Source organism: Brachyhypopomus gauderio, chromosome 1 (genome assembly GCF_052324685.1).
Source record: "Brachyhypopomus gauderio isolate BG-103 chromosome 1, BGAUD_0.2, whole genome shotgun sequence".
Lineage (NCBI taxonomy): Eukaryota > Metazoa > Chordata > Actinopteri > Gymnotiformes > Hypopomidae > Brachyhypopomus > Brachyhypopomus gauderio.
Window position 1 is genome coordinate 12,588,913 of NC_135211.1, and position 11,362 is coordinate 12,600,274.

Sequence of the window (11,362 nt, forward strand, 5' to 3'; positions counted from 1 at the left end):
CGCACGCAGGCGAACCTCGCGTGCATGCAGCGTGCTGCACACAAAGGGATTACGCTATCACACCCCTGGGTGCTTGCAATCAAGGCGGCGTTTATTGCATCAGGGGGATTTATTTTTATTGAGCTGCTCTCATTAGTGGGCTTTAATCAGAGCCGCGTCTTATGACTGCTCGGCTTTCCACGCACGAAACGCACGCACGCACGCACGCCCTCCATCGCCTCACCTGATGCACAGATCAGGCGCTGCACACGAGTGGCTTTTACGCACATTTTCACGTACGCTCGCGTGTTTACGCACGCTCGCGTGTTTACGCACATGCGCCAACAGGCCGCTGTCTTTGGCTCGTCTCCAACAGCGGGGGGGGGGCAGACGGTTGGCGTTAACAACCCAACCTTCTTGGCCTCGCTACGTGGAGCGCGCCGAGGGCTCTTCGCACGTCATCGTCCTCGCACGTCATCGTCCTCCACCTCCCGCCGCATTCCATGCTGGGTCCGGGCGTCCGAACCGGGCCGACGGGGCTGGAGACGGCAGCCAGGGCGGACAGACAGCGCCGCCACGCAGGGTGTCGCGGCCTGTAGACCCCCCCCCCCCCCCCCCCCCCCCGCCCTCCTGCCCAAAACACAGGACCACTGTCCCCGTCCTCCCTCATCTAACCGGGGGGAGAGGGGGAGTAGTGGATAGTACGGACAGACGAAAACCCTCCGCATTAAAAAAAAGGGGGATGGGGGGGTCAGAGGGAAAGGACGGCCAGTATTAATGACGCAGTAAACTGACTGATAGCCAGTCAGAGCTTATGACCACTACCCTCAGAGATCCCATCTGTCAGAAGGAGAGACGAGCCAAGATGAGCCAGGCGGAGCAACACAGGCTACCTTTATATCGATTAACTCTCTGTGGCCCTGCGCACGGGAGGACACGGGCTTCATCACAGAATAAAGGGAGGCACTGTAGAAAACGCCACTGATTTCAGTCAAATACACACTCCACCACACCACTCCGCCCCTACCTCGTCTATGCAATCACCGGTTGAGGTTAGCATAAGGTGGGGCTCGACATTTAGAATTGCTTTCATCTTATCATAGACAGATCAATCTTTTTGTCAAAAATACATCCTGAACTGAAAAAAAAACACAGAACACAGAGATTTAATAATTTGGACTTCATATTAATATACAGGGGTGCATCGACTGTGTGTGTTTGATTCTGAAGTAATAACGACAGAAAGGACGGGGGGAAAATCCCTGGGCTTATTACAGTAATTACCATGGTAACAAACAAGTATGAGGCTGTGCAAATTCAAACTTGAAAGCTTTACAAAGGCCGGAGTCTAAAACCATCCTTCAAAAGACAAATTAAAACCAGGAACAAATCAGTGGTACACAAGTAATCCTCGAGCCTTTTTCAAGAGAAGACTTCAGTTTGATCGGTATGTTTCAGGGGAAGGGGGTTTGTGTCAGAATCCAGGTCCTAAAAACAATCCAGGACCAAACAGGAGTGCGAACGCAGCGTAGAACAAAATCCACGTCCAGGAGAGCCTGAGCCGGCCTCTGGCTGCAGATCGGGGCCGCCACGGTGACGGCTTCCCCGCTTCAGCCTTTTCCTGGATCTGAAATGAGAATCCCGATAAAAGCATCAGGCTTCAGGTCACGCTCGGCGCTCTACGGCCAGACGCGGGCTCGCAAAACCCGTAGCCCCAGTGGAGGTGCGCGAGGGTCGGCGGGTGATTGAGTGCGTGCATGCGTGCAAGAGAGAGATAGAGAGAAAGAGAGATAGAGAGAAAGAGAGACAAAGAGACGCCGTCACATCCAGCATCGTCCTACCCCCCCCTTTTCTGGGTTTTTTGGCCGAGCACAAGTCTACACAGCATGCCATCTTAACGGCCGGCCTTCCAGAACCCTTTATCTACGTTTAAGGAGAGGAAGACACAAACAGGTGTGCTGTCAGCTTCATAAACCAAGCTTAACATAACCGTCCCACGTGTAGCACCCATGCACCCTCGAGGCCCATGCCACATGCAGCCTGCCGACACAGGTGTGCACAGGTGTGTATATGCAGCCCGCCGAGGCAGGTGTGTATATGCAGCTCGACGAGACAGGTGTGCACAGGTGCGCACATAGCCCACCGATAGTGTGAATGTAACAAAAGGCCACGACAGCCATAAAAATAATCAATCATTTTATACAACTTTTTTTGTTACAAAATGACATCCTGGAACTTCCTTTCTTTATTTATTAAAGGTGTGAAGGGTAAAGTTGGACAGACTAATCGGCTGCACCCAGAAAAGGAAGGGGGGGGGGGGGGGGGTCTTCCACCTCCCATCCCAGTCTGTCCGGGTCACCCCTGGTGTCCTCGCTGCCCGCAGGGGGGCCGAGAGATCAAAAGGAGACATTATTCTTCCGATCCGCTGGTCTTATTCCCAGTGGGAGTCAGCCGTCCCTCGGCCACGGCTGGACGGCATGCTCCTGGCCGGGCGCTGCGCTCTACGGTCGTTAGAGGAGGCAGAGAGCCCTTGCTGTCTTCCAGTGAGCCTAAGGGGGCAGAGCTGGAATTAGTAGGCAGAGCTGAATAAGCCATCAGCCATCATGGTCTCGCTCTGCCTCTTAGTTAACAGTGAGTCGCGCGCACATGTGCCGTGACCGTGGCCCCACATCACAATAACTTCATTTCCCACGTGGGGCTGACGGGGGGGGGGGGGGGATGGGGGGGGGGGGTGTGTGTCGGAGACTGACCTATGCAAGAAAATATACGCCCCCTGCCCTGACCTCTGGCCTCAGACTTCATTCAGGAGTAGTATACATAATTTATAGAGACAAATGGAAATAAAAACCAATACAGCCCATCTTCCACAAGCTGACTTATTAGTACACGTGCATCAGATACGGGAAATGGCCTCTTCTCTACCGCAAGTTGGAGAGCTTTTACGGACGCGTCTGACAAATGTTTCAGGGCCTGTTCCCCGGCAAGCACTTTCAAATTCAATTCTGAGGTATGATTTAAGCTCACAGGACCTTAATCTTGTTTCCACATACAGAGGGACTTATGGGTCAGACATGTAATGAAATTGGAATGTGGTGGACGGTCCATCTCTCGAAAAAGCAAGATGATCTGGCCTGTGCACATCCCTGAGCCTCAGACCAGGATTAGCAATTCAAATGGTTTTCAAAACTCACGGCCACGCCGAAATTAAACAGCAATTGCTGCTTTTTCGCGGACCTGCATCTCTCTGACTGCACCAGCCCTCAGAGCTGAAGACTTCATTCGGCAGGGCCCACGAAGAGGCCGTTAATGCAGAGAAGCTCACATCTGCATTAGGTAGCCTGGCCAGCAAAGAAGGCATGATGGTCATGTTTGTTAAAACATTAAAAAACCAGAACCCACCCCGCGCAGTGCCGAACTTAACAGCGTCCGCGGAACCAGAGCTCCGATTCGTGCACCGGCAGAAACACCGGATTCCACACAGCGCGAGGACGGAAACGCACATTTAACATCCCACTCTCCCTCCGCACGGAACCGCTCCGGAACCGCTCCGGAACCAGACTTTGTTTGAGCAGTCAAGCAAAAATCACCATGATTATCCCACCTTAAGTGCAGAAAGAACATGCCAGCACTCAATAAGTGATCTCGACGGCGTGCCAGACTGACAGGGAAGCCTGCGACGGTTTCTTGGGTTTCTACTTTTTTTTCTTTACGCTAGAACTGACAGGGATGGAATTTTCTTCGTTTCACTGCTCGACTTGATATCACAAGACCCTACGGGGTGTCGTCTAAGCACCAGTAGCATGGCATGAATTGAAAGATTCAGGTCAACAAAAGGCCACTGCGTGTCAAAAGTGATATAACTCCCAGAACCATCGTAGTTTCACTGTAAATACTTAAATGTATACAGAGGAAAGGATGGTATTTGAAATCCATTTAAAAGGAGAATATATTCAACTAGCATTTCAAAGTGAACGGATCAAATACTTAGATGTATATTATATATTAACATATAATAATATATTTATAGGTGGTAATATTCAAAGAGATATTTCACTAGTGTTTTCACAGACCCTTATGCCACTCAACAGAACTTGATTAAACAAATGCAGTAAACGTAAAAACAAAAGATGCATTTCCATATACGACTCACATACTTTAAATGACTTCCTGCTCTGTCAAAGCGTGGAGCTCTGGGTGATATCGTAATAATAAATCCCTACTCTCTGTACGACAAAGTAATCCTGACCCAGCTGAGCGTGTACGGAGGCGGCAGGCTCACATCTGCAGCACACCTGAACGGCGCCCTGTCAGTCTAGCCCAGATTGCTGTGATTGCTTCAGCTGCATTGGCTGAACAGACAAGTCAGGTCGCAGCATCTCTGTGAACACAGCTGAACACTCCCCCACCACCGTTATCCAAAAGAGAAAAAAAACACCCTCACACATAGCTATGTACATTGGGACAGTACATTCTGACTGACCAGGTATTACCAGAGAATATATCATCTTTGTCTACATTTCAAACTGCTTCAGCTATACACATTAGAATTCAAAATTCAACACAATTAAAACTTTTTTTTTTAAACTATCATTTCCAATTTTGCCAAAGTTTTTGGGCCCTTTCTGTTGTGCAGTTTTTCAGACCCTTTGTGGACATGAGGCAGGAGATACAGGAGGCGTGCCAAATAACCTGACTTCAAAGGACACAGATCACTATGGCAACAGAAAGATCTGCCACAACCGGGTCTGTTGGTGACCTGCGATACATAAATGAGACGTACAACAAACTCTCCCCAAAAACCTCCGTCAGGACACAAGCACCCTTGGCGTGAGCCAGTGGTTCACATATCGACAAGCAGATTAGCTCAACATATCCAGACCTCTTTTAGAAAGAGTCTTTACAAATAAACAAGTAAGCAAACAACAAATTTGATGGATGTCAACCAATATCTCCAATATTTAAATTGTCTACTCTAACGCTAGGCCTAAATATTTTTTCACGCATCTTTGTGCTGAACCTCTAATTCTGACACTACGGGATTTCAAAGTACAGCAACCTTCATCGAAGTCTGAACAGTTCAGAATCACACACATTTTTAAGTGGATTTAGACATGACAATACCATTTTTGAGAAATGAAATCAGCAAACCGTAGAAACTAGCTGAGGGTGTCTCAGGAGACAAAGGCTTCCGGAGCACAAAAAAAAAGTATCAGGTTGGTTTTAATAACAGAAACTGCTGAAAGCCACAGTTTGGTGGTTTTAGATGTTGGAAATGTTTGAAATAATAATCCATTTTGAAATGAATGCATGCTTAAATGAGAAAGACTTAGCCGTTGTTTTAAACAACAAAAAATTTTTTTTACAAAATTGCAAATCCTCTGAAAAGCCTTTGATGATAAGCTTTGCTCAAGTACTGTTTTGTCACCTTTTATATCTCTGTTCAATGTGCTCCACGGCAAAGCAGTTTTATTTTGACACAAAAAAATTATCTTAAAACTCCAAGCTGTTCACTTTGCTGAGTTCTGAGACTTTTTTTTAAACAGAGAAAAATACTCAGGCTGACTAAAATTGTGAATACTAATCATTCCCCATTCTTCTCAAGCCCTCATTAATAATTAATCAGCAGAGTGCTTTCTAATCCATGAACAATGCGAGAAGCGATGACAGACAGCAAGGCCCAGCCCACACATGGATGGAGCCTTCAGGTATCAAACACAGGCACGAAAAAAAACTCACCCACACCTACCCTGACAAGATAAGTGACAAGTAAATCATGAAAGTATAGTCAAACTCAATCCTTACAATAGTTTAAACAGCTTCTGTTTCATCAACCTTTTGTAGTAAATGACAAATAATGTGTTTACTATAACTTAGATTAAACATTAATAGCTACATAATACTTTATATTATCTTTATTTCAGGAGCTTTTGATACAGTTAACACCAAAACATTATTGGTACACACTTACACACACAAGTTAGAAAAGACCTAAAAAACCCTCATCATTGTCAGCATGATTCAATATCACTTATATCACAATATCACAAGTGCTTGGGCATTATTTGTAACCTATACATTTCTAAAAGTCATCAACACACACCATTGGTGATACATTGGCCTTTTGCCAAGGAATAACATCCATTAAATTCAGAAACAATATAGTGCAGCATAACAAAAGCTGTATAACACAGGGATTGTCTTAAGCGGAAAAAACACACATACACACACACAAATCTATGGCTGTGTTCCACTGTTGTCTTAAGTGCTACATGGTGGGCCTCTAAACTGGCCATTTCCAGTAAAGCCGAGGACATTCATCTTTGCGTTGCCGGGTATGCCAGCATTACACACGCCTACCAGGATGTGTGGAATAACCGCGTTGTTGGAGACGAAGGAGAGTCTCCATCGTTATGCAGGTGAGACATGCCACACAGACCTGTGGAAGACCCACAGACCAGGCAGATCACGGAGGTCTTACACAAGCCTGGCTCTCCTGAATCAGGAGAGGGCATAGGGGTTGCTCCAAAACACTCACAGGCCCGACCGTGACAGAACAGCTCGGCATCTCACACCCAGCGTCCTTACTGGGCTCCATGCTGTCTTGTTGGTCAATCAATCAATCAATCAATGACTAGAAACTAAAAAAAAAAAAAAAAAAAAAACACTCAGACTGTCCCGTTTTGAAAATCGATGAAATGGCCATTGCTATCTGAGTCGTGTGTTGATCAGCAATGCACTGCCAATTTTGAATTGTGCAGTACAGTGGGATTACTGTAGTGTGATTTTGCATCTTCAGCAGAAAAAAAAAAAAAAACAGCAAAATAAAAAAAACAAGCAAGCAAGCTTTGAAAATCAATATCAAACTAACAAACAAATATCAGTGAAATGTTCCTACATTTCATTGCATTAAAGGGGCAATAGAATTACATTAAAGTGGGAGGAGCTAAACACTGAGATGGCTGACAATCGCCCTCATTACAGTCACTACACAAATTAACCTGCGTACATACACAACTCCACAACATATCCCAACCTCTGAGCAGACAAAAAACATAAAATAAATTAGCAGTTAATCTGCCCACTTAAATGGACACAAAATAAATGGGTTCGTGTCAAACGCTACACGGCACATTCACAAAAGCTCCTCACAGAACCTCCTGTCTCACTATTCACTAATCCCCCGAACATGTTGCCTTCAGATAACCCACAAAAAGTAGCCAGGGCCTTGCTTTGTCATTTTACACAAAATGTGCATTGAGGAGGCAAAATACATACTGTAATCGTTTTTTTTTAAAAGATGTACCCTAGATGAGAGATTCACTTTCATGCAATATGCTGTGGCAGGTCACCGCAAGCATGACATACAATCATATGAACAGGGACTTAAAGCCGCACTTCTGTAGACTGCACACAGAGGGGGGTGTGCACCCTCTGGACAACCTTCTGAAACATACAGCACCTGCAAACATTAGGTAACGCGTTCAGGTGGTTACCTCAGTCCCTAAAACCTGACAGGTGGGGTGGGGGGAAGGTGGGGGTGCAATGGAAGAAAAAACAAGAACTGACGGCCTTTTCATACAGTGTAAATGAAGCATTGCAGCAAAGGATATGTCAGTCTACAAATCATATTAAAAAAAAGCTGGAAATAAAACTGTCATAATTTGGCATTATTAAAAACATGAATAAGGAACAGGAGAATTTGTTCTCGAAATAGTCAACTACAAACGCATATCAGAAGACATCTCAGTGAGAGAGTAAAACGAGACCAGGTTCACTCTGATTTCAGAATGATGCGGCCTTGAGATTTGTGTGCTGCTGCAGCATCCGGTACACGGGGGTCTGCTGCGTGTCACTTCAACACAGGTCTGTGATCAAAAACGGGCAGGGTCTTTTAATCTGAGGCGACATAAGACAATGTATGAAGAAGCATGATTAAAAGCTTGTGTTTCACGATGCTGGGAATCTTGACATGACACCAAGAGTGTGCTGTAAAATGTCAAATTTGACATGAATAAAGGGTGATTTGTATTTCAGAGTCTCTACAACCCCTGTTCAATGGCAGTCACAGGTGGAGGCAACCAGGTCTTAATGTGTTCTTCAGACTGCAGTGCACCAGGGGATGAAATGTAGGCCACAACAAAAACCCCAAAACAAAACACCATACCACCACCACACGAACCTGTACTGTTTCCCTCATTAACCTCGACTCACTAAAATCTGAAAACACCTCCAGAGGCATCTGGAAACCATTAGCTTTACCAACAGCAATCAAACGCCACTGAAAGGCACCTCACTTCACCACCACGTGAGCTAAGCGAATGAGACAAACCCTCATTAAAGAAAAACTGGCATTCTTAAAGGAAGTGGCCTACCTGATGGATTGAACTGGCTGCTTCCTAAAGTAGTGGGCCTGTTTTTCCCACTGCTGACCGGCGGAGAAAACATCTAATGGAAGAGAGGGGAAAGAGGGAAAGAGAAAGAGAAATCATTTAATAGATTCTGATGCACTACAATTCAACATGGGCTATGTGACAATAAAATAACACAACACTACTCGACTTATAAACCACTAGTAAAGAGTTCAATGATCTAAAGTCTTCATATACTCTTGTAAACAACTAGCATCATGGTTTCCAAGCGGAAGATACTAGTTAAATCCATCATAACATCAGAGTTATTAAATGAATATGCAAATAACAAGTAGGCTTAATGACACTTGACAATGGTTTCAACGGTAAAGGACAAGACATTTAGACCATTCTTCACGCGTAGGCATGTTCAATGATTAGATACAAATAAAGTCCTAGTCATAAACAAGATAATCCACTTTATATATTCTTATTATTTTTAAATAAAACCCTGTCTTACCGCGCTAAAATCCAGCAAGTCACTCAACTCTTTATCCGTTCCAATAGCGGCAATCCGCTGCTGAGGGTTCATCGTGGCTGTCTTTGACTAAATCTGTAAAACACAAACAAATCGACGCTGTAGCTTTAAGCTTGCATCTACAGACTATGCAAATGACAGTTATGGACATCCGCATCTTAACAATTACTAAACACAATCTGCAGGATGTAATTAACTATAATCATAACTTTTGGCTTTGTTACGTTTTAAAACGTGCAGCTAACCGCCTACACACTGACAGGTTATCTGACGTCGCAACCTATTTGATTCCTTTCATACTGAACAAGACACATTAAATCATCAATGAGAGCCATTAACAGCACTATTTCAATGCCCTAACTATTGATATGGCGGCATTAAAGCTATTGCAGACTATTTGCCATTTCCAAACAAATACGCTGCTTGCAAGCGTGACATAATTTATCTAATTAAAATTAAATCTTTCTTTACTATCTCACAGAGAAATATTAATTTTTGTGATCACCTATCTAGATTTAAAGAGAACAGCCAGAACCTCGTACTGATAGCCTACATTCACACACATGGACGTCCATCATCATTAAAAACAAACAAACAAACAAAACAATGAACACTTCCAAAGCAGTGAGAGAACGAATCAACCACAAACAATAACGAAACAAAAAACACAGTGCAACATTTGCGACTCGACACTTATGTTACATTTAGGGAAAGTGGTATAGTTTGCAAACACGTTGGTCTAGATCTAAACATTCTGCAGCCTGCATCGTGGCTATATAAACAATATGGAAAAGGCAGTGAGTCAAAAAGGAGCAGTTATATACATTAAAACGGCTACCACTTGAAACGAGACCGCGCCATCAAGTAGAGGGAGCGAAGCAAACGACCCTTCACTCCATAACAGCTCCAGTCTTTCTTCTATCCCAACTTCTTTCACCCAGTCCGAAACCTTTTTACAAACTCACTACAATATTTTTACCTTTTCTCGTATTTAAAATCCAACTAGGGCGATCGGGTGTGGCAACGGTGGCGCGGCTTCCCTTAAATCGCGTCTGAAGGACAATGAAATCAATATCTGTGTTATTATATTTTGCAAATATCCACTATATGTAACTTGCGAGTTTCCCTCAGGCGGACATTTTTGCTTGGCGATAGCCTAAGCACAGCGATGACGTCTAAACGCGTATTCTTCCGCCGGTTCCGTAGAGGTTGATGCCTCGACCCGCTCGTCCACGGCACGGACGAGTTTGTATGAGACGAACCGTGAAGACGCACACACAACCTTGCTGGGGAATAAGGGCCAGTGGGACAAATGACACGTTTTTTAATTCTGAATGATATTGCTCGTTGACATTTGTAACTGTACTTGATGCATTTCTGGAAATAATTGTTGGAGTTTAATACTAAAATGTGAATAAAAATCCGAATGGCTATTTCTCAGAGCTCTCTGACCACAAAGCTGTTTAAAGCGCCGCGGCTACCTTCTGATCACATTGGGCGGTCTTGGTCAAGCATCTTGCAAGATCTACACTACGTCTGAATATCTGAACTGACAACAATGTTTTCACAAATGCAAGACTAATCACTTAAAGTTTAATTATACGGCTGGAAATAAAACATTTGACACTACGAAACAATCCGATAAAAAAAATAAGAGTCCAGTGGAAAGCGTATGAAAGGCCGAACTTGAGCCGTTCCTCTGGGTGGGTGTAGACTAACATAAAAAAGAGGGACTATTTTTCTTCCGCTGGAAGCCTGTGTGAAGATGAGAGAAAATCTAACTGTAGCCGTATTCAACGTGCTCGAAACACTCGGTTTAGATAGATGGAGTATCCTAACTTTTGAATATGAGTGACGTTTTGAATGAACGATTAAATAAAGACTCCTGCCTAATTGACACAATGCCATTTTATTCTTGCTGTTTTCCAAAGAGTTTTTGGCAAAGACATCTCTATTCGGTTCTGTTTCTGGTAAAAACAACGAACTTCAGGTTTCTCTGTTCCAATAATTTCATTGATATGTGTAAACCTGAAGGTTATTTTAAGTTTTAACTACTTAAATGGCTGCACATTGCAAAGCATGGGGGGTTCCTAGAGAAACGCGCAGAAATAACTTAAACACTTATCCTTGTTAACTTATCGCGCCCCTGTTCAAACCCGGCAAAAATTAGACTCTTATGCCACTTGTGCTTTATTAGTTTAATATTATGTATCACATTACAGTCATACACGCTCTAATTTGGGGGTTATTCATTTAAGACATTCCGTCTAGCCTGAATTCGTTATTTTTATACGGTCGTTACTATGTCGTACGCTCAAATGCTTGTCAATTTTCTTTCTTGTACTAAAGAACAAAAATGTTTGACATGTTTCTTAAATCGCGGCACAATGGAAGGTGCTTCCCTACATTTTTGAGAAAACACATAGTGCCACCTGTTGGACAAAACGACAACAGATGTCAGACGTGACTGCAGCTGTGTTGGTCCCGTCTAGTCTTG

At 44.1% G+C, this 11,362-nt stretch overlaps 1 protein-coding gene across 1 annotated transcript in view; it reads right to left on the reverse strand.

Annotated features, from left to right (window-relative positions):
• tcf12 (transcription factor 12) overlaps positions 1-10,035 on the reverse strand; it is a 51,040-nt gene extending 41,005 nt beyond the window's left edge. The window contains exons 1-3 of the mRNA XM_077018025.1: positions 9,845-10,035; positions 8,848-8,940; positions 8,352-8,424 (exon numbers count right to left, since the gene is read on the reverse strand). Of these exons, the coding sequence (XP_076874140.1) occupies positions 8,352-8,424; positions 8,848-8,919 (145 nt within the window). The 5' untranslated portion in view covers positions 8,920-8,940; positions 9,845-10,035. The remainder of the gene's footprint in view (positions 1-8,351; positions 8,425-8,847; positions 8,941-9,844) is intronic.
• Between the last annotated feature and the right edge of the window lie 1,327 nt (positions 10,036-11,362).